This window comes from Sorex fumeus, unplaced genomic scaffold, assembly GCF_029834395.1.
Source record: "Sorex fumeus unplaced genomic scaffold, SorFum_2.1 ptg000125l, whole genome shotgun sequence".
Taxonomy (NCBI): Eukaryota; Metazoa; Chordata; class Mammalia; order Eulipotyphla; family Soricidae; genus Sorex; species Sorex fumeus.
The window spans coordinates 2703548-2729883 of record NW_026606182.1 but is presented as its reverse complement, the minus strand read 5'-3'; the positions used below and the strand labels follow the sequence as shown (position 1 = coordinate 2729883).

Here is a 26336-nt window from a genome sequence, read left to right as displayed (position 1 = left end):
TGCTGCACCCAGCTCAAAGCACATGTGACTGGTAGCCACCCAGGGAGAAAGAAGGGGGATGCTGGGGAAGGCTGGGGTGCTCCCTGCCCTTGTAAGCTGTGTTCACAGAGCCCGGGCTTCCCCCCCACCCCACCCCCAGAGACCCAGGAAGGAAGGGGGAACCTACATTCTTTCTAGAACTTTCCTCTGTCTCTGTCCTAGGGTGGGATGACTGCAGGTCATGGCACTTGGGGGAACCCTCTGTGGTGCCAAGAATCAAACTGGGGGGTGACCAAGTGCCAGGTGGGCGCGCTGAGTCCCTGTCCTGTCTCTGCAGTGTAGGTAGAGTGTGGGCCACGCTGGGGGCAGGACGGGGAGGGAGCAGCGTGCCGGCATGTCGAGAGCACTTGGAGGGAGGGGAGGGGAGCTGCACTCGAGCTAGGCTCTGGCCTCTTCCAGAAAGAAAAGAAGGGCGGGAGTGGGGGAGAACATTCCAGAGAGATCTGCCACCACAGAGGCCAGGGAGGGATTGTGAAACACCTCTGCTTTGGGGAACCCTGTGGGGTCTGGAGTGGACAGGACACTGTCAGACTTCGGCCTCCATCTCTGCACCAGTGACAGGCGTCAGACTCAGGTAAAGAGGCCAGTGTTCTGGGGCCGAGTGATAGCACAGCAGGGAGGGCATTTGCCTTGCATGAAGCCAGCCTGGGTCCGATCCCCGGCATCCCCTATGGTCCCCTGAGCACCGTCAGGAGTAATTCCTGAGTGCAGAGTCAGGAGTAACCCCTGAGCATCGCCAGGTGTGACCCCCGCCCCTCCAAAAGGTAAGAGACTAGTGGATTTCGGGGGGTTTCCATCTGCCAGACTCTCTTCCTGGGCACCGTCACCAGGCCCAGGTTATCGATGAGAAGCAGAAACTGAGCAGGCTGGCATCCCGTGGCTTGGGGCACCAGCCAACCCGGCAGGCAGCTGGCATTGGTGACCCTGTCTCGGGAGGTAGGGAGGTGTCCTGGCCCAGGCAGCCAGACTTGGGGGCATGTGCGCCCCTTCCGGTGTACGAGCTCGTGACCCTGTGGGTCTGAGGTATAAATACCCCACCCGGCTCACGGCTTCTCTATCAGCTCATGCTCTCAGGTTCATTGACTGCCTCCCGTGGGCTCCTGTGTGTTTTGGGGGGGGAGGGTGCTTCCTGGGGAAATCAGGAGCAGGGGGGCAGCAGTCCCTAGGGTGTTAGACACTCGCACATGGCCCTGCCCCAGGGCGCCCTGTGGGTTCAGGGTGTGGAATCACAGAGGCTGGACCTGTGAGTGTGATGGACACCCACCCCAAAGCCCCGCCCACCCGAGCCCCGCCCCTACCAAAGCCCCGCCCACCTGATGCCACGCCCCTCATCAGTGAGGGTACCGCCTGTGACCGTGGGTTATGGTGTTGGGTGGGCTGGGTCACCAATGCACAGGCAGGCAGGTTGGGGTGGGTCTCCAAACTGCCCCACTGTCACCCCCTTCTCAACCTTATTGCCTATTCAGTGCTCTCTCTCCCTCTCTCCCTCCCTCCCTCTCTCTCTCCCTCTCCCTCTCTCTCTCTCTCTCTCTCTCTCTCTCTCACTCTCTCTCTCCCTCCCCCACCCTTCTTTCTTTCCAGGTTCCCAGAGGCCCCAGGCCAGAGGACAGTGCTGGTGGGCAGCGCCCTGGGTGCCGTGGTGAGGTGGGCATGGGAGAGCGAGCCCAGCTGACCGGAGACCCCGTTCTCTTCCAGACGGAGGGGGAGGGCAGGGGGCCCCCCCCCGCCCGGCAGAGGGATGCAGTTCTTCGGCCGCCTGGTCAACACCCTCAGTAGCGTCACCAACCTGTTCTCCAACCCCTTCCGCGTGAAGGAGGTGAGCGTGGCCGACTACGCCACCAGCAGCCGGGTCCGGGAGGAGGGCCAGCTGGTTCTGTTCCACAACGCGCCCAACCGGACCTGGGACTGCGTCCTGGTGAACCCCAGAAACTCACAGAGTGGATTCCGGTGGGTGTTGGTTCGCGGCCACAAACGTGCCCTTCCCTGATCCCCCCCCCATCACCACACACACGCACACACACTTTCTCCCAGGCTGTGGCACCCCTGACCAGGGAGCAGCTTCCTGGGCCTCAGTGGAGGGGTGGGGGCGGGCTGGTGGGGGCTTTGCTGACTTCCTGCCCTTTCTGGCCCGTGGGGTGCTGCGGTGTGGGTCTCTTGTGGCCCTGCAGGTGGATGGGACCAGGGTGGGTCTAGAGGCCAGGAAAGCCCTGGAGAACAGCAGCCAGACAGACAGGTGTGCATTGAGGAAACTGAGGCAGCAGCCCCTCAAGGTGGTTGGGCAAAGTCCCGGCGAAGTCGTGGCAAGGCCAGATGTTTGCCGGGCAGCTTCCCAAGCCAGCGCTGTCGGGCCTCAGATGCGCTCCATTGCCAGGCCCTAGCCGGGACCGTTTGTCGCGATTGGCTGAGTATCCTAGGGCGTGGGCCCCAGACCCCTGGTCACTGCTTGGGGGCCCTGCCTGGCCCTGCCAAACACCGCACAAGTGTGCAAAAGTCCTGGTAGCTCAGTGACTCATGCCAGGCCCTAGTGGGAAGAGAGTGCTGGGGGGTGGGGTGGTGAGTGCTGCCGGGCACATGTGAGACCCTAGGTTTGACGCCCTGCAGCTCAGAAAACAGTGCCCCGGACCCCTTGGAGACCAGGCCCCTTCCACCACCTTTTACTCCTTTTCTCCCAGAGAAAGGGGACCAGTCACCCATCTCTGTCTCTTTTTTTTTTTTTTTTTGCTTTTTGGATCACACCCGGCGATGCACAGGGGTTACTCCTGGCTCTGTGCTCAGAAATTACCCCTGGCGGTGCTCAGGGGACCATATGGGATGCTGGGACTCGAACCCGGGTTGGCTGCGTGCAAGGCAAATGCCCTACCCGCTGTGCTATTGCTCCAGCCCCTGTGTCTCTTTTTTTGGAGGGGGGCAGGTTTTTTGGATCATACCCATCAATGCCCAGGACTTACTCCTGGCTCTGCACTCAGAAATCACTCCTGACGGCGTTCAGGGGACCCTCTGGAGTGCCAGGGATCGAGCCCAGGTGGGCTGTGTGCAAGGCAAGCGCCCTCCCCACTGAACTGTCTGCCCGGCCCCAAATCCCGCTGCGCGTTTTCACTCGGAAAACATTCCATGCAGAGAACAAAGCCAGCCAGCAAAATCGCAAGTGGCCAGAACCCTTGGGCCTTGACATTCCGACCGAGATTGGCGTTGCTGCTGCTCTGATTTCCTCCCCTCGCGGCCCTGCGGGAAGCGCCCTGTGCCCACAGCCCCGACCTGCTCTGTCGCCGTCCTTGGAACCTCGCGCCGCCCTCATCGGAGTCTGTTTTGGCCGTGTTTTCACTTAGCAGAGGGCCATTGTCGTATTTTTCCATTTTCTCCTCCCTGTATTCGGGGATTTTAACCGCCCCCCCCCCACCCCGGGGTCCCTTTAGTGATAATGGGTGAGAGTCCTTCTGCGTCTGTCTGTCTGTCTGTCTCTCTCTCTCTCTCTCTCTCTCTCTCTCTCTCGGCCTCCCTCCCTCCCAGGCTCTCTCGCTGACTGTGTCTAGGGCAGACAGCCCCTGCACAGGGAGGGGAACTTTCCCTAGACCCTGCCCTGGTGGCTGGTTCGTGACCTGCCCTGTGGCCCACAGTCGCTGCTGTCCTGTACAAGTCCAGCTTTGATCGGCTCTGGACAGTTTCTCTCTCTCTCTCTCTCTCTCTCTCTCTCTCTCTCTCTCTCTCTCTCTCTCTTTCTCTCTCTCTCTCTCTTTCTCTTTCCTTTTTTTTTCTATTTAGTTTATTAGTTTTTTGGGGTTCATACCCGGTGATGCTCAGGGGTTCCTCCAGGCTCTGTACTCAGAAATTACTCCTGGCATTGCTCCTGGGGCCCTGTAGTATGATGGGAATCGAACCCAAGTTGGCTGCATCCAAGGCAAACACTCCCCACTGTGCTATGGCTCGGGCCGACTCTGGACAGTTTCAAGCTTTGGTTTCAAGTTCCATACTTCCGGGCTTCACTCTAAAGCAAACAGGACACGTGTCTCCTGGGAAAACTGGACCCCAGGGAATTGCCCAGAGACCCATCCTCTGGCCCCTGGCCTGGTGGGCAAGAAGATCTCGCCACTTCTGCCAACATCCATGAAACTCTGGCTGGCTCCCTGGATAGTCTGCAAGTGGGACAAAATGCAAACCCTTTGCCATTCTCGATAGAATGCTTGAGACTGTCACCCCCCCCCCCCCACACCTCCCCTGGGACTCCCGTGTCTTCCAGCCCAGCCAGCAGGCCTTCTAACCCTCGGAAGCCCCTCCAGGCCACATCTTCACTTTTTGGTGTTCTTTGTTTTTTGGTTTTTTTTTTTTTTTTTTTGCTTTTTGGGTCACACCCGGCGATGCTCAGGGGTTCCTCCTGGCTCATCCACTCAGGAATCACTCCTGGCGGTGCTCAGGGGAACCCTATGGGATGCTGGGAATCGAACCCGGGTCGGCTGCAGTGCCAGGCAAACGGCCTCCCCGCTGTACTCTCGCTCCAGCCCCGCGTCTTCAGTTTTTGTTTCTGTGACAAACCTGTGGAGAAGTGCAACCGCCCCCTCGTGTTTTGATCCACCCACAGAGATTTTCAGTTCCCCTCCGTGTTCTCTGCGCGGTGGGGATGGAGCTCGCTTGGCGTAGGACAGGCCCCGGGTTGCAGCCCCACATCTCACCCCACCCCCACACCGCGTCTTCATCTGTCCACCTGAGATCAAGTTCCTTCAGTTGGAAGTGAACCCTCTCTGCTTCCTGCCGCTAATGACCAAGATTCCTCTCCTTTGGCTCGGGAAATGTTTGGGCTACACTTTCAGCCTGGGAGGGCCTTTGTTTGCGTTTCACGCAGGGTCTGGAATTCTCATGCTGTGCAGGTCTTTGAGGTCCCAAGGCCTGGCTTCCTGCTCAGCTTCTCGGGAACCAGCTGATGCTGCTGTTGCCTGCTGACTTTCCTTCCTCTGCGATTCTTTTCTCTCTTATTTTGATGTTCGGATCTCTCCTGTTTTCATGTTGGGATCACACCCAGCAATGCTAAAGGCTGACTCCTGGCTCTGCGCCCAGAGATCGCTCCTGGTGGACCAATCAGGGGATCCTGTGGGGTGTCGGGAATCGAACCCAGGCCAGCTGCGTGCAGGGCAAGCGCCCACCCGCTATGCCATCTCTCTGCTCCCCCCTCTGCAATTTTAATCTTATTTATTTATCTATTTTATTGCTTTTTTGGGTCACACCTGGCGATGCTCAGGCATTTTGTCTGGCTCTGCACTCAGGAATCACTCCTGGCAGTGCTCGGAGGACCCTGTGGGTTGCCGGGGATCAAACTCCAGGGGGCCGTGTGCAAGGAAATACCCTTCCAGCTGTACTAGCACTCTGCCTCCCCTCCCCCTGCCACAGTTGTTTTTTGCTTTTTGGGTCACACCCAGCGATGCTCGGGGGTTAGTCCTGGCTCATACACTCAGGAATTACTCCTGGTGGTGCTTGGGGTTCCATATAGGATGCTGGGAATCAAACCCGGGTCAGCCGCTTACAAGGCAAATGCCCTCCCCCAGTTGTTGTGTGTGTTTGTGTGTGTTTTTGCTTTTTGGGGCCGGAGTTACTCCTGGCTCTGCACTCAGAAATTACTCCTGGCGGTGCTCGGGGGAACCCTATGGGATGCTGGGAATCGAACCCATGTCAGCTGCGTGCAAGGCAGATGCCCTCCCCGCTGTGCTATCACTCCAGCCCCCCACCGCAATTTTTAAAATTTCCTCTGTGCTGTTGGTTTTCAGTCCCGGTAACATGCTACAGGTTGCCGTGGCAGTTAGGGCACACAGCGTTGTCAGGGGACCACACTCAGTGGCTCGGAAACAGTAACTGTCTAACTCAGCGCTGTAGCATGGGTATATCTCAGAGGGCAAGGCTTGGGTCTCCAAGGAGTCAGCTGGCGGGAGTGACTACGGGTCCCCGAGTGAGGTCGCCCGGGGCCACGGGTCAGTGCCTGGTGTCTTCAATTTGCCTCTGGCATGAAGGCGGGGTCGAAAGAGAAGAAATAGAAGCTTCCAGTTGGTTTAGCTTCCCTTCTGTTATGTTCTATGTGGTCAAAGGGTTAATGAGTCGGATTCGAGAGTAGAGACAGTTCTCACTGTTGTGTGTGTGTGTGTGTGTGTGTGTGTGTGTGTGTGTGTGTGTGGTGGGGGCAGGGGAGCGGGTATCAGAGACTTGTGGGTCTTTTCTCTTCCCTCCCTTCCTCCAGTTTTCTCTTGCTCTGTTTTGGAAGAGGGCTCATATGGTATTTTGAATCATTGGTTGTTTTTTTGGCTTTAGTTTATGGGCCCCACCCAGCAGTGCTCAGAGCTTATTCCTCCTGGCATTGCACTCAGGGATCACTCCTGGGTGGGGCTCACCCCTTTGGGGTGCCAGGAATCGAACCCGGGTCAGCCACATTCAAGGCAGGCGCCCTGCCCCATGTGGCCATGCTGTGTTATCGCCACAGCCGGAATTTCAAATCACTGAAACGTTTTTCACCCCTTTTGGAAAGCTCCCAGTTATGAAGTCTTTGAGCATGGTTTCCATCCAATTCTTTTCTGGTAGCTTTGGGGCTTCACTTCTATGCCTGTTGGGTCTGAGCTAGCACAGTCCGGACCTGATTGACTCAGCCTTTGCCCTTGTCTCTTCATGCTTCGTTTTGTTTCCTTTTTTTTTTGCTTTTTGGGTCACACTCGGCGATGCTCAGGGGTTCCTCCTGGCTCTGCACTCAGGAATTACTCCTGGCGGTGCTCGGGGGACCCTATGGGATGCTGGGAATCGAACCTGGGTTGACCGCGTGCAAGGCAAACGCCCTCCCTGCTGTGCTATCGCTCCAGCCCCTGTTTCTTTTATTTCTAAAAGATCTTCATGATCTCTGGTTGTTCCTTTTGGTATAGTTTAGTCCACTGAGGTCTTTATTTTTGGTTTGTTTGTTTTTGAGTCATCCCTGGTGGCAGTGCTCTTGAATCTGTGCTCAGGGATCACTCCTGGGAAGCTCAGGGGACCATATGGGTGCCAGAGATCAAACCTTAGTTAATCGTGTAGAAAGCAAATGCCTGGTCTGCTGAAATATCTCTCTAAGTTCTTCATTTTGAGTGTTTTTTTCTTTAGTTTTGTTTTGTTTATGGCTTTGGGCCACGCCTGGCAGTGCTCAGGGCTTATTCCTGGTTCTGCACTCAGGAATCACTCCTGGCAGACCTGGGGTGTGTGTGTGTGTGTGTGTGTGTGTGTGTGTGTGTGTGTGTGTGTGTATGATGAGAGGCCAGTAGCATGCTGGGCATTGAACCTGGTCGGCTGAGATCATTCTGGCCCAACCAGGGTTAATTTCTGAGTGCAGAACCAGGAGTAACCCCAGAGTCTCGCTGGCTCTGCCCCCCCCCAACATAACAAAACAAAACACTAGAAATAAAATATTCCCTAGCTTGTTGCTCTTCTTCACCTTCTCCTTGGGTAAACTTAGTTCTGTGGTCACTCTCCTCTGATTTGTCTTTTTATTTAGTCTTTCTCTTCATCCAATCAACATATTGTCCACCTGGAGGAAATAATCCAATCCTGTTTTCATTCCTTTTGACGGATTTCAGGATGCACAAGTCCCCAAGATCTCCCCTTGACTGTTTTTCGTTTGAAATCCACCATCCTGGATTCCGCCATCACTTCATCCTGCTGGGCCCCCTGGCTCAGGTGGTATCGCCACAAAACCCGGGGTGCAGAAGACCCCAACACACCTCCTGGCCCCTAGAGGACGCAGGGAGGGAAGGTTCTTCCCACAGTCACACAGAGTGGCCGTGGGCCCTGCAGCAGGTGCCTCCTCCTGGCTGCCCGCCAGTGTTCCATAGTGCGTCTACTGTGGTGGCCGTGAGGTGCCCCCCCCCCAGATCGGTGCCTGGACCCGGGGGACCCCGGAGTTTATCCCCACCGCCCGGGTTTTCAGGGAGTCGCTTCTCGGCCCTCCTGAGGTCGGGGGAAGGAGACCTCAGCCCCGGCCTCTTAGTCGAGGATGTAGAAAAGATTTCCAGGAAACTGGCAGCGAAGGCAGGCAAAAGCGCAGCATTGGCTGTGGATGGTGCCCGTGTGGGGGCAGGCGGGCAGTCATGGGGAGGGGAACCCACCAGGGCAGAGGAAGTGCTCTCACTCTGGGTTGCTGAAGGCAGTGGATTGTGATGGGGGGTCTCGAGGCAGGTGGTCATGCTAGGGGTGTTGCCCTGGACTGGTCAGCTGGTGTGTGTGTGTCTGTGTGTGTCTTCCTTGTCCTAGCCTTATCAGGGCCTTTGACCGTGTGTGTGTGTGTGTGTGAGTGTTTGTGTGTGTTCCTTGTCCTATTCTTATCAGGCCTTTGACTGTGTGTGTGTGTGTGTGTGTGTGTGTGTGTGTGTGTATGTCTTCCTTGTCCCAGCCTTATCAGGGCCTTTGGTGGTACCTGATACCAGGCCTCCAGGTATCAGGCGATGGAGATAAACTCCGGGGTCCGAGGGTCCAGGCACAGAGGGCTCCGGGCCTTCCCCTCCAGCTGGCCATGCATGTCCTTATTTTGTGGCTTCCTGAAATTTATTACCTGCTTGCCTGCCTCAACCCATGATGAAAGTCATGTGTGTTCCTGGTGGAAAATTTAGAGAGGAAGAGCTTGGGATGATGGTGCTGCAGTGTCCACATTGACCTCTGTCCTTCCCGGCTTTGATCTTTTATGGCATGTAGATTACGTTATATCATAAAAGGGGGGGGAAGTGTTGTGACTTGCTGTCTTCACATTGCAGAATAGACAGGTGCCTGTTCGCTGAGTCATTGTAATGGCTGTATAATATTCCATCGCCGAGGGGCTGGGTTCATGACTGTTTATGGAGGTAAAGAACTGTTCTTCATGGTCTGGGACTTGCAGATGTGACTCTTACATTAGAAATGTGCGTGACGGTTTAGAGCAATAGTACCATGGGGAGGGCATTTGCTTTGCATGCAGCTCACCAGGGTTTAGTCTCCGGCATCCCATAGGGTCATCTGAGCACTGCCTGGAGTGATTCCTGAGTGCAGAACCAGGAGTAACCCCTGAGTATTGCTGGGTATGACCCCCCCCCCACCAAAAAAAGGAATATGCATGACAGAAAACTATGTCAAGACCAAGAAAGTGTGGTTTTTTTTTTCTTTTTGGGTCACACCCGGCGATGCTCAGGGGTTACTCCTGGCTTTGCACTCAGGAATTACTCCTGGCGATGCTCAGGGGACCATATGGGGCGCTGGGAATCGAACCTGGTTGGGCCACGTGCAAGGCAAACGCCCTACCCGCTGTGTTATCACTCCAGCCCCGAGAAAGTGTGTCTTTCAAATGAAGAAACTGCAGCTTCATTTAGATGAGTGTCTGTGGGTCTGGGTGAACTGCTGTGAGCGTGTGTGTGTGTGTGTGTGTGTGTGTGTGTGTGTGTGTGTGTGTGGTGGGACAGGGTGGCCCATTGCGGGCAGGCAGTGACTGGTCAGTGTGGACCAGAGTCTGTTTTTTTGGGCGGGTGCTCTCAATCAGTGCTCAGGACTCAGGGTCTCCCAGCAGTGCTCAGTTTAGCCATGTGGACAGGTTAGAAACGATTCCTAGTGACATGCGGCTGCTTGGGAGGGGCCTCCAGGGCTACCACCAGGGGTGCTTCGGGACCCCGCAGAGCCAGGCACCCAGGCCAGCCCGCAGCGCCCTCTGCCGGCCGGGCCCTCAGGCGCCTCCCGCCGCGGGTGTGGCCGAGGGTCTCACCGCTGCCCCCTGGCGGCCCGCAGGCTCTTCCAGCTGGAGGTGGAGGCGGACGCGCTGGTGAGCTTCCAGCAGTACAGCTCGCAGCTGCCGCCCTTCTACGAGAGCTCGGCGCACACGCTGCACGTCGAGGCCCTGCAGCACCTGACCGACCTCATCCGCAGCCACCCCGGCTGGTCGGTGGCGCACCTGGCCGTGGAGCTGGGCATCCGCGAGTGTTTCCACCACAGCCGCATCATCAGGTGGGCGCCGGGGCGCAGGGGCGGGGCTGCTCCGTGGGGGAGTGGGGAGGGGTGGGGGGTGTGCATGTGTGTGGGGGGGAGAGTGGGGGTGTTGGACGTGCATGTGGGCGTGTGGGAGGGGCAGAGGGGAGGGGTGTGCGTGTGGGGGGGAGGAGGAGAGTGGGGGTGTTGGGCGTGCATGTGGGTAGTGTGTGTCCGTGGGGTGTGTGTAGGTGTGCCTGCATGTGTGTGCATGTGGTATGGGTACGCAGGGTGTGTGCGGGTGTGTGCATGTGTGTGTATATGGGGTGCGGTTGTGTGAGTGTGTGTACATGTGTGCATAGATGGTTTGTGTGTACATGGTGTGTGTATGGCCTGGGTATGTTGGGGTATGTGGGTGTGCCCGTGTGTGTGTACGGTGTGTGTGTATGGGGTGTGTGTGTGTGTGTGTGTGTGTGTGTGTGTGTGTGTATGCTTGGCGAACCCTATGGCCGTCTGTCCTCCACCCTCACAAAGGTTATCGGGATGTGAGGACTCCCACCGTGTGGACCCGTATTACCACTTCCACAGCCCCATGCCCAGCTCGGCCCTGAGACCCACAGCTGGGGGATGCTCCCTGGTGGTGCTCAGGAGACCCAGTAGGGGGAGATTTGACTCACAGATCCCACAGGGGGGCCGCCTCCTGCTCCGCACTTTGTGTTCTTACGGGCGCATACCCCATATTGCTGGGGCAGGGACCCTGGGACCCCGGGGCTTCTCCTGGCACAGTGGTCAGTGGGGGGTCGGCAATCGGCAATGCTGGACCCAGGGTGCTCAGTGGTCGCCTGAGCTACACCCGCTGGTGCTGGTGCTGGCCTTGTGGTGCCAGGATCCAACTCGGGGCCTCTCATACCCTAGGCATGACCCCCGCCCCCTGAGCCATGCCCCCCGGCCTGGGTGCAGCAGCCCCCAACATTTCTGGCCTGTGTGGGCCTGAAGAGATTGTGTCGTCACAGTGGGAGACACAGCCCTGACCCTCCAGGTGTGCACACACACACACACACACACACACACATATATACGTGTCCCTCACCTGGGACACACCTCTGCCACTGTCCGTGTGAAGCATCCCCTTGAACGTGGTGTCCTCGTCTCTGCATCTTGGGGTCCTCAGCCCCCCCCCCGCGCCCCACTTCCCTCCCGGGTCCTCACCTCCCCGCTCCGCCCCTGCAGCTGCGCCAACAGCCGGGAGAATGTGGAGGGCTGCACCCCACTGCACCTGGCCTGCCGCAAAGGCGACAGCGAGATCCTGGTGGAGCTGGTGCACTACTGCCACGCGCAGCTGGACGCCACCGACAACAACGGGGAGACGGCCTTCCACTACGCCGTCCAGGGCGACAGCTCCCAGGTGCTGCAGGTGAGCTGGGGAGACCCCCTCCCATCCTCCCCAGAGTGTGGCTGCATTCCACCTGGCTCCCCCAGACCCTGAGGTCTGAGCTCCGTGGGGGAGAGTCCACCCACCCTCTCCCGGCCTGTGCTGCCAAGGCGGCACCGCCCTGGCACTGGGCTCTGACCCACCTCAGCTCCTCCTACCAGCATCCCAGCCCCCCACCGCATCCCCCCATCTCACCTTTCCCACGCCCCCCCCCCCCGCCAGGAGGGGCCTTAACTCTCTCCCGGGGGTCCTCAAACAGCCAAGACCCCTGGCCTGCTCCCGCTGGCCTTTGTGCAGGGGGAGCATTTCAAAATGTTTGATCCCTGGGCAGACAGGAGTTAGGGTTGGGGGGGCTGAGTGAGAGATGCACAAGCCCCTCTGAGACGGGTGACGTCAGAGAACCAGCTCGAATAAGAGGGGGCTCCCTGAAGGCCTCTCCTTCCGACCAGCATGGAGCACTGCCATCTAGAAAAGGGGAGTCCTCTCCCCCGAAATGTGCTTGGGGAGGGCATCCTGCACCCACCTCAAGCCCCCCCTTTTTTTTTTTTTTGCTTTTTGGGTCACACCTGGAGATACTCAGGGGTTCTTCCTGGCTCTGCACTCAGGAATTACTCCTGGCGGTGCTCAGGGGACTATACGGGATGCTGGGAATCAAACCCGGGTTGGCCGCATGCAAGGCAAACGCCCTACCCGCTGTGCTATTGCTCCAGCCCCTTGAGCCCCTTCTTGAGACCCCAAAACCTGACCCCCACACACTCCTCGTCGGGTCATGTTCGTGCCAAGCTGGCCTGCCAGGCCCGGCTGGGCCCCTGCCCAGTGTCATGGTGCTCGGGTGCCTCCCCCAGAGACCAGCCATAATTCACCCCAGGAGACAACCGCCGGCCCCAGGGGAGGACAAAACAGCCTCGGGGCTCTCTCAGGGCTGTGTTTCTGTGGGTTTTGTTTGTTCTTTCTGTTTGGTCACACCTGGAGGTGCTCAGGGCCATCCCTAGTTCTGCTTGGGGTGACTCCTGAGACTGCACAGGGGCCTGTATTTGTTGTCTGAGATGGACCCAGGGCTCCTGCACGCAAAGCCTGCACTCCAGCCCTTGGACTGTCTCTCCAGCACCCTGTTTTTGTTTTGTTCTGTGGGTCTTCTTTTGGGGGGGTGGGTCACACCCGGCGATGCTCAGGGGTTACTCCTGGCATTGCACTCAGGAATAGCTCCTGGTGGTGCTCGGGGGACCCTGTGGGATGCCGGGGATGGAACCCAGGTTGGCATGTGCAAGGCAAACGCCCTCCCCACTGTACTATCGCTCCAGCCCTTGTTTTGTGTTTTCATGGCAAAAATAAAACCTACCTGCACAAAGCAGGTCCCCAGGATATCCATGAAAGCTGGACTCACTCTCACCCAGCCCCGGCGCTTCTCCCGGATGCAGTTTCCCCGTCTCCCACCCCCCCACCCCCCGGACTGCCCTCCTCGATCCTGTCTGAGGGCCCTGTGCCGCCCACCGCGGTGACCCGGTCCGACTGTCAGCTCCTAGGGAAGAACGCCTCGGCCGGCCTGAACCAGGTCAACAACCAGGGCCTGACCCCGCTGCACCTGGCCTGCCAGATGGGCAAGCAGGAGATGGTGCGCGTGCTGCTGCTGTGCAACGCGCGCTGCAACATCCTGGGCCCCACCGGCTACCCCATCCACACGGCCATGAAGTTCTCCCAGAAGGGGTAAGCTCCGCCCCTCCGCGCCTGCAACAGCCCCGCCCCGCCCCTCGTGCCCCGGCGACACGCCCCCTTCCTATGCTGCCCCGCCCCACCCGCAAAGGCCCCGCCCACGGCCCCTCCCACCCACAACGCCCCGCCCCTTATGTCACGCCCACAAAATGGCATGACCTACCAGGCCCGTGCCCCGCCCACAATGACACGCCCACCTACGCCCCGCCCACAAGGCCCCGCCCCTTACACAACGCCCATAAGTGGCTGACCCTGGGGTGACACGCCCCTTATGCTCCTCCTACGGCCCCGCCCCTTTCGTGCCCCGCCCATACTGAGGCTTGGTGACTCTAAAATGACGCTTGGCCTCCAACCTCCCTGTGCAAAAAAGCTAACAATACTATGTAGGGGGGAGCAGTACTATGAACAATACTAGCAGTACTAGGGAACAATACTATGTGGCAGGCGGGCCATCAGGGCTTCTCTCCGCAGTCCGGGGGATTAGGCCTGTGTGGCGCTGGGGATCAAGCTTAAGACCTTGTCCTTGAAAGGCATGGACCCTCTGGGGCTAGGAGGCAGGACATCCTGGCTGGCTGGGCGGTCCAGGGGCTCCGCAGTGCCAATGCTGGGGATCTAGTGCTCCAGCCCTTTGAACTTCTTCCTTGGTCCAGTGAAATCATTGCAATACTCCCTAGGGTACCACCCGCCCTTCTAGCCTCCCCAGGTGGTAGAATTTACGCGTCCCCAAGACTTGGAGGGGCCCACAAACTGGGGGTCTCTGCCAGCCGAGCTGTCAGCCCCAACCAGACAGTCCCTGCCCAGCTGCAGGGCGCAGTGGCTTCCGTGCCTGGCTATGTGGTAAGGCAGCCCAGCGCCCCTGTCTGCCTCAACATGCCTTTCCTTCCTCACTGAGTGCAGTGTCCTTGCGTCAGGCCCTATTTGGGGTTGCTGTAGACCATCTCCTCACTTCTCCCCTCTCCCCAGAAACAGTGACTTGGGGTGTGTTTGCCTGCATATGCCTGGTGTGTGTATTTCTCTGTGTGTGTGTGTGTATGTGTACACCAGGCATTGCTATCCCTGTGTGTGTGTGTGTGTGTGTGTGTGTGTGTGTGTGTGTGTGTGGGCACTGCTGTCTCTGCATTATACAGAAGCCTCCTTCCCTGTTGCCCCCAGCACACCCACGATGAGCTCGAACTGTCACCAGGACCTTACCCAATGTTTGGGGACAGTCCTGATCCCCACCCCTCACGCCAGGTGACCTAATGGACACAAGTGATGACAAAGTTGTCACCGCGACTGTGTCCAGCCTTGGTGCTGGTGCAGTGGCCGCTTTGGCCAGACTCTGTGGGTGTCATTGTGGCTGAGCCGCCTGCGACCTGGCCCCTGTTTGGCCTCTGAGGGCCAGGGTCAGGCCTGGGCGCAAAGTTTCACTTCCCGTGTTTCCTGGGCTCATTCTGTTGCGGCAAAAACCAATTCCCTTTTCTTCGTTGGTTTTGGTTTGGGGCTTGCTGGGAGGTTGAATCCCACTGCCTCACCTGTGCAGTCACGTGATTGGACACGAAGCCGCACCCCAGCACCAGAAGCTCCTTTTTCTTTTTCTTTTTTTTTTTTATTAGTGAAACACCATGAGGTACAGTTGTAGACTTACAATTTTTTGTGCTTGGGTTTCGATTATACAATGATCAGATACCCATCCCTCCACCAGTGCCCATTTTACACCACCATGGATAATATCCCCCCACCCCCATCCCCCCATCGCCCCCTGCCTCTGTGGCAGGGCAATCCCCTGTGTTCTCTCTCTCCTCTTGGGTGTTGTGGTCTGCAAAAGACGCATTGAGTGGCAAACATGTTCAGTCCATAGTCTACTTTCGACATGCATCTCCCCTCCTGGGAGGATCCTCCAAACACCCTTTATTTGGTGCTCCCTTCTCTATCTGAGCTGCCCTTTCCTCTAGGATACCCGTCTGGCCTCTAAGTTATGGAGTAATCCTCCTGGTGAGAAGCTCCTTTTTCTGTCAGAATTGTTCTGCATAGTCGTGTGTGTGTGTGTGTGTGTGTGTGTGTGTGTGTGGTGGGGGTGTTTCCAGCTTGTAGCTGCTGTGGTAAATGCAGCTCGGCCCACGGGTTCACAGATATCCCTGCCAGCCCCTGGGTCCGTTTCCGTTGCTAACAGACCTGGGAGTGGAGAGTACCCAAGTCTCTGCCTGCTTCTGACAGGCTGCAGGTGCCCACCCCACCCCCAAGCATCTGGTTGGGCTGCCGGGGTGGGAGGGCGGCGTGCACCAGTCACAGAACTAGGTTCAGGAATGTCTTGTCTTCTTAACACCCGCCCGTCCTATTGGATTGTCTCCCTATTGCACGTGGGCTCGGCCAGCACCCACAGGTCTCCACAAGGAAGCCACAGCCTGCCCAGCCCTGAATCCAGCACCAGGGAGAGCCATCTGGACTTGTTGGTTATCAAGGAAGGCTCCCTGGAGGAGGCAGCTTGAGCCAGGCCTCCAGGGGCTCACCATACCCTTACCTACCAGGCGGCCCGCGCGTGCTGGGCTGTCTGTTGTTGATTTTGTTATCTGTGGCAGAAACTCTTTCCAGCCAGTAGATGAAGGCCCAGGTTGAGTCCAGAGGCCTCTCCCAGCGCCAGGGGCCCCCATGTTGACCTTCCTCACTTCCCCATGGGCCCGCCTCCCCAGGTGTGCCGAGATGATCATCAGCATGGACAGCAACCAGATCCACAGCAAGGACCCGCGCTACGGGGCCAGCCCGCTCCACTGGGCCAAGACCGCTGAGGTAGGGGCGGGGTCTGCCGGTGAGTGGCAGGTTCCAAGGGGGGGCGAGGTCTGAGCTTAAGTGGCAGGTTCCAGGGCGGGCGGGGCCTAAAGAGGAGGAGTTCAAGAGTGGGCGGGGGTCTAAGGGTGAGTGGCAGTTTCCAAGGGTGGGTGGGGCCTGAAGATGAGAGGCAGGTTTCGAGATGGGCGGAGTCTGGGACTGAGTGGCAGGCTCCAAAGGTGGGTGTGGCCTGGGGCTGAGTGACAGATTCTGGGTGGGCGGGGCTTGAGACAGGTGGTTCGGGGTGGGCGGGGTCCGAGTTTGAGTGGCAGCATGGGCTCTGCAGTGGGCGGAGCCTGAGGCCAGCAAGCTCCTGGTTGGGTGGGGCCAGGTGAGTGGCAGGTCTTAGATTGAGTGGCTGGCCCAGCTCCTGAGCCCACTGGGCATTTTCTGAGGCCAAGAGACCTTTGAGCGGGGTGTTGGGGTCTTAACGCTGGTGCACGCCCTCTCTCTCGGCAGAGAGGCCCATGGGGAGGTGGCCATGGAATGACCAGGCCTCCACTTTGTGATTTCCTCCCCTCGGCGCTGGGGTCCAGCAGGGAGAGTGACCTGCTGGACCCTGGGGTGGGCTTCAGAGAGGAGACCCCCCCTGCAGGGACCGTCTTCTCGCCGGGAGCCTGAGTCCAGCCTGGCCCTTTCATTCGCGTGGTGGCAACTTTGTCCTTGTGGGCAGTCACGTGCATTTCCGTCCTCAACACGGGGTTCTGGGGCTCAGTCCCACTTGGGGTGTCCAAGGCGTGCGAGTTGGACTAGGGCCACGCCCAGATCTGCCGGCTAGAACTTTCTAGACACCGCTGGAGAGCGGGAGTCCCCACGCGCGAGGCCGGGAGGCAGTGGTGGGCCCTGACCCGGGGGTCCCGCAGATGGCGCGGATGCTGCTGAAACGGGGCGGCGACGTGAACAGCACCAGCTCGGCCGGGAACACCCCCCTGCACGTGGCCGTGATGCGCGACCGCTTCGAGTGCGTCATGGTGCTGCTGACCCACGGGGCCAACGCCAACGCCCGCGGGGAGCACGGCAACACCCCGCTGCACCTGGCCATGTCGGTGAGCCGCCCCGCGCCGCCTCCTCCAGGAAGCCTTCCGGGGCCGGAGCAATAGTCCAGCGGGGAGGGCGTTTGCCTTGCACACGGCTGACTTGGGTTAGATGTCCAGCATCCTGTAGGTCCCTGAGCACCGCCAGGAGTAATTCCTGAGTGCAGAGCCAGGAGTCACCCCTGAGCATCACCGGGTGTGACTGCCCCCCCCCCCCAATAAAAGGGAAGTCTTACAGTTTGGCGTGACCATATCCGGGAGCAGGGAATGCAGCCCTGCAGGGCAGGTTGAGGGAAGTGGACTGCTGGCCCATGGTCACTCAGGAGGGCGTGGTGAAGGGACAGGCAGGCTGGACACCAGGCCAGTTGTCCTTCCTGTTGTATGTCCTCAGCCCTCTCTGGTGGCCGGTGAGCCCTGAGGCAGGTGTCCATCTGGCTCAGTGGCCTAGTGGTGGGCACAGATGCTGGCTTAGATCCTGCCCTCTGTCCACTCTAGTCAGGCCACAAGCGTGTCCCTCCAGTCCAGCACAGACCTCCATGTCCCCCAATCACTCCTCACACCTGAGAGCTGACCGGGGGGGGGGGGGGGGGGGGGGGGGGGGGGGGGGAGGGGCGGGGGAGCCCGGAGCCTCCTTCTCGGGGTTCCCTGAGCGGCGGCTCCTTCCTCTCTCCCCGTCCCCACAGAAAGACAACGTGGAGCTGGTCAAGGCGCTCATTGTGTTTGGGGCAGAAGTGGACACCCCTAATGACTTTGGGGAGACGCCGGTATTCATGGCCTCCAAGGTCCACAAAGGTCCGTGCTCTGGACCCTGGAGCAGAGCTGGGCGGGTGGGGGCTCTGCGAGGGGTGGGGGTGCAGACCTGGTGGGTGGGGTGCAGAACCAGGGGGTGGGGTGCAGAATTGGGTGGGGTGTGTGGGCAGAGCCCGGGGGGTGCAGAGCCAGATGGGTGGCCCGCATTCCATCCCTGCACCCCCAAATTGCTCCCTGCACAGGGTCCCAGGAGCCCTGGGAAAATCAGGGGGACCCTCCTTTGCCCCAGAATAGGGGTGCTGGCCACTAAGTGGGCCGCCAGGGGTGGTCAGTGGGTGTCCCCTCCTGCCAGGGTCCAGGGGTTGCAGCAGGAGGAAGCTCTGGGGACTCAAGTGGTAGGAGGAAGGACCCCCCCTTGCAGGAGATGGGAGTGTGAGAATGTTGAGTGTGAGCGTGGGGGACTGTGGATGTGGGTGTGAATGAGAGTGAGTGTACATGTGAGTGTGGGGGACTGTATGTGTGACTGAATGTGTGTGTTCATGTGTGAGTAGTAAGTGTATGTGAGTGTGAGAGTGTGTATGAATGTGTGTGTATGCGTGTGAGGTGAGTTCATGTCAGTATATCAGTTTGCATGTGTATGAGTGTGAGTGAGTGTGTGCATATGTGTGTATGTGGGTGCATGTGTGTATATGTTTTTGTGTGTATGTGTGTGAGTGTGATTGTGTGTATGTGAGTGATCATGAATGTGTGTATATGTGTGTAAGTGTATGTGGGTGCATGTGAGTATATTGTATGTGTGTGAATATGAGTGTATGTGTGAGTGCATGCGTGTGTATGTGGGTGCATGTGAGTTTGTGTATGTATGTTAGTGTGTGAGAGTGTGAGTGTATGTGGGTGCGTGAGTGTATGTGTGTGTATGAGTGTCAGTGTGTGTATGTGTGAGTGTGTGTGAGTGTGTATGTGAGTGTAAGAGTGAGTGTGTTGTGAGTTTGTATGTATGTTAGTGTGTGAGAGAGTGAGTGTATGTGGGTGCGTGAGTGTATGTGTGTATGAGTGTTAGTGTGTGTATGTATGTGTGAGTGTGTGTGTGAGTGTGTATGTGAGTGTGAGAGTGTGTGAGTGTGTGTGTGTGAGTGTGGTGTGTGTATGTATGTTAGTGTGTGAGAGTGTGAGTGTATGTGGGTGCGTGAGTGTATGTATGTGTATGAGTATCAGTGTGTGTATGTATATGTGTGTGAGTGTGTATGTGAGTATAAGAGTGAGTGTGGTGTGAGTTTGTATGTATGTTAGTGTGTGAGAGAGTGAGTGTATGTGGGCGCGTGAGTATATGTATGTGTGTATGAGTGTGTGAGTGTGTATGTGTGAGTGTTTATGTATGTGTGAATATGTGTTTGAGTGTGTGGTGAGTATGTGTGAGTGATGTGTGTGTGAGTGTGTGTGTCTGTGTGAGTGTGTGTGTCTGTGTGTGTATATGTGTGAGTGTGGTGTGAGTGTGTGTAGTGATGAGTGTGTGTGTGAGTGTGTATATATGTATGAGTGTGTGTGTGAGTGTGAGTGTGCACACCCCGCCTCTGCTCTCAGGCTCACGCGTGTGCTGTCGCTGGCTGCTCGACTGTGGGGCCCGTGCGGGTCCTTCTCCCCGCCTGTTGCCAGGAGCGGGCGTGGGACTTGGTGCCGGCGCTGTCCCTGTGGAGCTGGGACTGGACGCGGCCCGGGCGGGTCCTGTGGTGGCCTAGAGCAGTCACGTGCCCTGCCGGGGCTCAGTCCCTACCCCCGTGGCCTTTGGGGCAAGGGGGCGCCCCCCGCGGACACCGTGGCTGAGCCTGTGCCTCCCTCTCCCACACCCTGGGCAGTGGTCACCAGGAGGGCACTCCTGACTCTGCTGAGAACCGTGGGGGCCGAGAGCCGCAGCCCCCTCAGCCAGGCCGGGCCCTCGGAGCAGGGCTCCGCCACCACGCTGCACCCCTTCTTCTCCCTGGAAAAGTCGCAGCCCCCGCCAATCAGCCTAAGCAACCTCGGTAGGCGCCCCGCCGGGCCAGGGGGGTGCTGAGGGGGACAGGGTGAGGGCGGCAGGAAGGACGGGGTGGCCCCAGGGGAGCCCATCCCCCCCGCCCCCACCCTGCCAGTTCCGGCTCCCTAACTCCCTAAGTTAGATGCGTGTCCCACTGAGCGGCCCCCAGCCGGGCTCTGGCCCCCAGAGTCCCCTTCTCCGGCCCGGCCCAAGGCTCGGCCATTCAGGAACAGGGTCTCCCGGGCAGGCCAGGCAGGACATCCTGAAAGGGACCGGCAGACACCCCGGCACAGGCAGGCGTTTTCCTCGGCAAGGATGGGGTCCTGGCCCCTGCCCCCGGGAGACCTCCCCACCCCCCGCCTGGCCTGGGGTGTGCCGGGCTGGAGCCAGCAGCGCCCCCCGCCCCAGCCCTGATCCTCCCCTGTCCATCCTTCCTCTCAGTTGGCAGGTGGTCAGACTGTGGCCAGGCAGGGCTGGAATGTGGCCAGTGGACCAGTCCCCCACCCCGGCCCACTCCCAGCCTCCCCTGCCCTCAGGCCTGGTGAGGGGGAGACCGCTTGCCGCTTGCTCCTGCTTGGCTGATACACGACGGGGCTGAGGCGGGGTAGTGTGGCTGAATGGTTAGGGGCGATGCCCCGAGGCCACGCCCGGACCTGGGATTACACTAGGGGCCGGGCAGGGGGTCTCAGAGGGATGGAGTGTCTCTGTCTGTTCCCAGGGAACCCCCGGGAAGGGCCCAGCCCTGGTGCTTACCTCGTGCGGGCTCTGGGGGGGGGGGGTAGGGGAACTCCCAGTGCCGAGTCCCTCAAGTGGGGTGCTCCCGCTGCAGCTGTCTGGGGTGGGCCTCCTCCCAGGGGCTGGTGCATAGCTGAGCTGGCCTGGGGGACCCCGGGGTGTCCCGCAGAACTCCAGGACATCCTGCACGTCTCGCGCGCCCGGAAGCCGGCCTTTCTGCTGAGCTCCATGAGGGACGAGAAGCGGAGGTGAGGGTCGGGGTGCTGCCCGGGGGCCCCTGAAACTCACAGGGACGAGACAGGGGCTGGGGGACCCTGTGGGGTGCGGGGGACGGAGCCTGGGCTGGCCACTAGCCACTGTCCTGTCTTCTGGCCCAGGAGGTCACAGCCGGGCACTGCCCGGCTGCCCCCCTGGAAAGGCGCTTCCATGGCCAAGTGCCAGCCCTGCTACCCACCATTCCCGGCCTCACCCCACTGCAGAGGCCCTGACCTTGCTCTCCTTCCCCACCCCTGCACCCCCCCAGGCCTCAGGGTCCTGAGTCAGCTGTGTGCGGTGGCCCAGGGCCTGGGGTGTGTGTCTGCACCTGACCCCCAGAGAGGCCGGAGGTGACCTCGTGTCCCAGGTCTCGGCTTGTCATGGCACAGACCCCCCCCCCCGCCCCGTGCCCCCTTGACCTGGGGGCCCTCATCCTGCCAAGGCTGCTGTCCTGTGATGTGAGTTGTGGGGGTGCCGACCCCCCCGCCCCGCACACACATACCCCCAGCCTCCCTGCTGCCTGATGTGGGCAGCCCCCCATCTTTTCTGCACCCTCACTTCAGGGCTGTGGGGTCCCCGGGACCCAGGTCTCCCCTCTCCCACCAGCTGCCCACAGAGCCTGGCCCAGATCTCCAGAAGCTTCTGGAAGCTTCCAGAAGGAGGGGGGGAGGCAGCAAGTGAGCAGCTTCTTTACCCCTGGGGGTGCTGGGGGCTGAGGTAGCCTCACAGGGGGAGGGGGGGGCGTGGAGACAGGAGGGGAGTCGAAGGAAGCTTCTGGATCCGAGCATGGACTGGGCGGCCCACCTCAAGGCGGGTGGGGCCTGGGTGTGGCTTCCCGGGGGCTGAGACTGGGACTCTGGCTCAGTACCCTGGGTTACGGGCCCCTGGGTGCCCTCCTCAGCTCCCACCTTTTTCCTACTCACTTGAGGGGGACCAGGGACCCCTCAGGGGCTTGGGGGCACTTCAGGGAGCTGTGAAGGGCCCCGTTCCTCGGGACCCTGTGACCCCACCAGCTTGACACCAACCAGCCCACCCAGACTTATTCTGGGGTCCAGCCCGAAGCGGACGAAGCCCAGGGCTGCCCTCAGGGCCCTGTCCACAGGGGCGCGGACCCGGGCCTTGCCCACAGCCCCCCCGTGTGTGTCCCCCCTCCCCCCACAGCCGCGACCACCTGCTGTGCCTGGACGGTGGCGGCGTGAAGGGGCTGGTCATCATCCAGCTGCTCATCGCCATCGAGCGCGCCTCGGGCATCGCCACCAAGGACCTGTTCGACTGGGTGGCGGGCACCAGCACGGGCGGCATCCTGGCCCTGGCCATCCTGCACAGTGAGCACCGAGCCGGAGCACTTCCTGTGGGCGTGGGCGGGACGGCACCCACCGAGGCCCCAGCCCCTCCTCTCCGCACCCCTACCGGGGATCAGGCCCTCACCCCCTCCACCATCCGGGACCCCCCCCATCCCCCGCTGACACACGTCTCAGTCCCTGGTCTGCTCACTGCACTTTGCCCACAGGGAGGGGAGGGGAGGGGTCACGCACCCGGCACGGGTCCGACCTCTGTCCCCCGCCCGAGGTGCCCCCCACTGCACGGCCATCTGGCCCCCCTCCCCCGACAGCTGGGCCTTGTCTGGGTGGGGGCCATCCTGGAGCTCATAGACTGTCCAGCCCCTCTGGCCAGCGGAGGGACCAGCACAGGCCCCCCTGCCCCCGGCCACTAGGCTTTGAGGGGGTGGGGCGTGGGGGTGGACTCAGTGCTGCCCCTCGGCTTCATTACACTTGGGTGTCAGAGGGGGAAACTGAGACTGCCTAGGAGTCAGGGCAGAACCAGGGCAGGTGCCCACCTAGGGGTCCTGGCTCTCCTCCCCCCTACTGGGGGGGGACTTTTCCCCCCTATCCGGGCTCTGTTTAGGATCTTAAGGCCCTCCCCCCCAGAAGCCCCCCAGCCCCTGCTCCAGCCCAGGCCTCTAGTCCTGGACAGTGGGGGCCCTGGACTGGCCACGTGCGCCCTTGCGAGCTCCCCCCTGAAGGAACAAAACGGAGGTTATGGGCCAGGGAAGACCCCAGCCTTGGGTGGGGAAGTGAGGGGTGGGGCCTGCCTGGGTGTGAAGGCGGCATGAGGGGGTTCCCAGAACCCGGCAGGGCCCAGCAAGGCCAGCCCCTCCCTCGGGGCCCAGGTCCCACTGCCCTGCGCTCCCAGGCCTGTGGGTGGCCACTGTCATGTCCCGGGCCAGCGAGCGGCCACTCGAGTGGGCATCCAAGTCCCAGGCCAGCCGGCGGCCACACCACTGTCCTCCCCCAGGCAAGTCCATGGCCTACATGCGCGGCGTGTACTTCCGCATGAAGGACGAGGTGTTCCGGGGCTCGCGGCCCTATGAGTCGGCGCCCCTGGAGGAGTTCCTGAAGCGAGAGTTTGGGGAGCACACGAAGATGACAGATGTCAGGAAGCCTAAGTGAGCCCCGGCCCGGCCCGCATAGGCGCCCGACCCGCCCGGGAAGGTTGGGGGTGGGGGGCAGAGAGCAGCCGTGGGAGCGCCCCTGTGCCCATCCTGTGTCCCCACATGCGGCGGGTCCTTCTGGGGGGCCTGCCCAGCACAGCTCCCTTCCTCCCGGGTACGGTGTGTGGAGTGGGGAGAGGGCATCCAGTGTGCCCCAACATCTGCAGGAGGGCCCAGGGGCCCCCAGGGCACCAATGCTGCTTTGTGGCCCCTTCCTGGACTCCTGCCCCTCCCCCCGCCCTTCTGCCCAGTTTTTTTTTATTTTTTGGCATTTTGGGTCCCACCTAGCGATGCACAGGGGTTCCTCCTGGCTCATGCATTAAGGAACTACTCCTGGTGGTGCTCGGGGGACCATATGGGATGCTGGGAATCGAACCTGGGTCGGCCACATGCAAGGCAAACGCCCTCCCCACTGTGCTATTGCTCCAGCCCCACTTTTTTTTTTTTTTCTGATGGGAGGTGGTGGGGGATATCTGGGCCATTCCAGGTGTGTTTGGGAGACTGACGTGCTGGGGACTGAGCCAGGCTCCACCCTGTGCTGGCGATGATCTCTCAGGCCCAGGGTAACACACAGACTTTCAGGGAACTTTGGACAAACACAGAAAGCCACAGGAAATGTCATCTCAGACTTGCTCACCCAAGAGCGTCCTTTGAAAGCAACCGTGTGTGTGTGTGTGTGTGTGTGTGTGTGTGTGTGTGTGTGTGTGTGTTTCTTCCCTTTTTTATGGGGGAGGAGCAGGGATGTAGGGATGCGTGTGAGACCCCCTGAGCCCCTGGGGCCGGCCCGGGACCCAGCACAGCTTCCCCCCACAGGGTCATGCTCACAGGGACACTGTCTGACCGGCAGCCGGCCGAGCTCCACCTCTTCCGGAACTACGAGGCCCCCGAGACCGCGCGGGAACCCCGCTACAACCAGAACGTCCACCTGAAGCCCACGACACACCCGTCAGGTGGGTCACCCCCAACCATGGGGGGTGTGGTGTGGAGGGATGGTCACTCGGCATCCCCCCCAGCCCCCTTTCCTTCTCATCCCCACTCCCGGCTTCACAGCGGGGGCTGCTGGGGCCCGGCAGGCCAGAGGGTCCCTTACCTCATGCTGCCTGGACAGGACGGTGGCACCTGGGCCTCGTCAGCCCTGTTTCTGGGGGTCCCCGCCGCTCCCTCTCCCCACAGCCCTGACTCCTCCAGACACACACTCCTACTCGCAAAACACACATACTTGTGCTCCTACACACACACATGCATATGCACACCTACCTCAGTGCATGCACACATGATATACACACACCTGCACCTAGTTAAACACACACCTACACCTACACAAATGTACACAGTTACACATATGCACGCAACCATCTACACACCTAAATAAACATGTACCTACCCACGCTGACACACACCTAAACACGTATGCGCATATGCACACCTACATGGATACACGTACCCACGTGTGCACACATATGCCTACTCGTGCACATTTGTGTGTACCTGCATGCCCACACTGACATATGCACATGCATCTACGCATGCATGCATGCAGTTACACACTTACACATACATGCCCACACAGGTACATGCACCTATACATATACACGTGTACGTGCAACTCCACACACCTGCGTGCATACATGCATCTACATATACACATTCACAAACACAGCTCCCAGTCTACACTTCCATGTACCTCTGCACGACACTTACATACTACCTGCATGACACATGCTTACAAATCAAGCGGGCACACGTACACACCTTCACATGCACACCGCATCTTTACGCCGCACGCACCCCTGCTGACATAGATATCCATGCACCTGTGCAGGTGCACGGACCCCTACATACCTGCACACACATCCACGCACTTCACGATGCATGAGCCACGTGCACACTCGTGCACACCTGCACACAGCCACCCCCCGCATGCTGGGGTTCACGCCAGTCTTCCGCGCGTCCCCCCAGACCAGCTCGTATGGCGGGCAGCCCGGAGCAGTGGGGCGGCCCCCACCTACTTCCGGCCCAACGGGCGTTTCCTGGACGGCGGGCTGCTGGCCAACAACCCCACGCTGGACGCCATGACCGAGATCCACGAGTACAACCAGGACTTGATCCGCAAGGTGAAGACCCTGGGCCGAGGGTGGGTAACTCTCCCGTGCCCTCCCCCCGCCCCCAGCCCCTCACTCAGGACCTACTCCTGGCAGGTGCTGGGGGTCCTACTCGGTGACTCTCAGGGTCTCGAGGTGCGGGGGATCCCCGGGGTCTGCCTGTGGAGGCATCTCCCGGCCCTTGGGCAGTTTTCCCGGCTCCAGAGTGCTGGATTGGGGCGTCTGCCTGCAGGCATGGCTCCAGGGGGCGCCGGGATACCTGGGCAGTTGGGATCCGTGGACAGTGTCTGCTGTTAGTGGGAGAGCCGAGGCCAGGACAAACCCCACCCAGCTGCCCAGCAGGGAGCCCGCCATCGCCCTGGGGGCTCCCCTCTGGGGGATGCAGACAAGGGCAGCCCCTCCCGGGGCCCAAGCTGTGATGGGGGGGGCACTGTGGGCATCTGGCAGAGGAGGGGGACCTTCTTGAGGGTCTGAGGGTCCTAGTGTGGGGACCTCATGCACAGGGGCGTTGACCACACCCACTCCACGCAAGGTTGGAGTCAGGGTCAGCAGCAGGGGATGCTGCTCAGGGTCCTCTCCTGCCCCTGGAGGCCTGCTCCTGCCTCCGGCTCCCCTGGGACCCCCCCCACCCCATGGGCGGGACTCCTAGGGGAGGTAGCGCTGAAGCCTGGGCCTGCACCCACAGGGCCAAGGCAGCAAAGTGAAGAAACTGTCAGTCGTCGTGTCCCTGGGGACGGGGCGGTCCCCCCAGGTGCCTGTGACCTGCGTGGACATCTTCCGCCCCAGCAACCCCTGGGAACTGGCCAAGACGGTTTTCGGGGCCAAGGAACTGGGCAAGATGGTGGTGGACTGTGTGAGTCCCTGGGGACACCTGATCGCCCCCTCCCAGGGCTCCTAGGGGTGTGGGCGGGGTTGTGTGCCCTCTGAGCGGGGACTGGTCCCCGAATCCATCCCCTCGCTGCCAGGGACCCACGGTGACCATCTGAGGCCGGGGGCTTTCAGCCTCCTGGGGTCTTTGCGCCTTTCCCAAAGCCCCGCGTAGAGGCGCAGAATACCAGGT

At 60.2% G+C, this 26336-nt stretch overlaps 1 protein-coding gene across 3 annotated transcripts in view; it reads left to right on the top strand.

The window, feature by feature from the left end:
- PLA2G6 (phospholipase A2 group VI) overlaps window positions 1-26336 on the top strand; it is a 31590-nt gene that overhangs the window by 4239 nt on the left and 1015 nt on the right. The window contains exons 2-15 of one of the 3 annotated variants that reach the window (XM_056137576.1): window positions 1735-1986; window positions 9775-9990; window positions 11182-11365; window positions 12900-13087; window positions 15763-15859; window positions 16762-16944; window positions 17616-17724; window positions 19536-19700; window positions 20598-20676; window positions 21845-22008; window positions 22979-23129; window positions 23988-24124; window positions 25134-25288; window positions 25962-26129. In XM_056137576.1, the coding sequence (XP_055993551.1) occupies window positions 1778-1986; window positions 9775-9990; window positions 11182-11365; window positions 12900-13087; window positions 15763-15859; window positions 16762-16944; window positions 17616-17724; window positions 19536-19700; window positions 20598-20676; window positions 21845-22008; window positions 22979-23129; window positions 23988-24124; window positions 25134-25288; window positions 25962-26129 (2205 nt within the window). In that variant the 5' untranslated portion in view covers window positions 1735-1777. Of the gene's footprint in view, window positions 1-1620; window positions 1987-9774; window positions 9991-11181; window positions 11366-12899; window positions 13088-15762; window positions 15860-16761; window positions 16945-17615; window positions 17725-19535; window positions 19701-20597; window positions 20677-21844; window positions 22009-22978; window positions 23130-23987; window positions 24125-25133; window positions 25289-25961; window positions 26130-26336 lie in introns of all 3 variants that reach the window. The other 2 variants (XM_056137575.1, XM_056137577.1) reach the window with 2 other exon arrangements.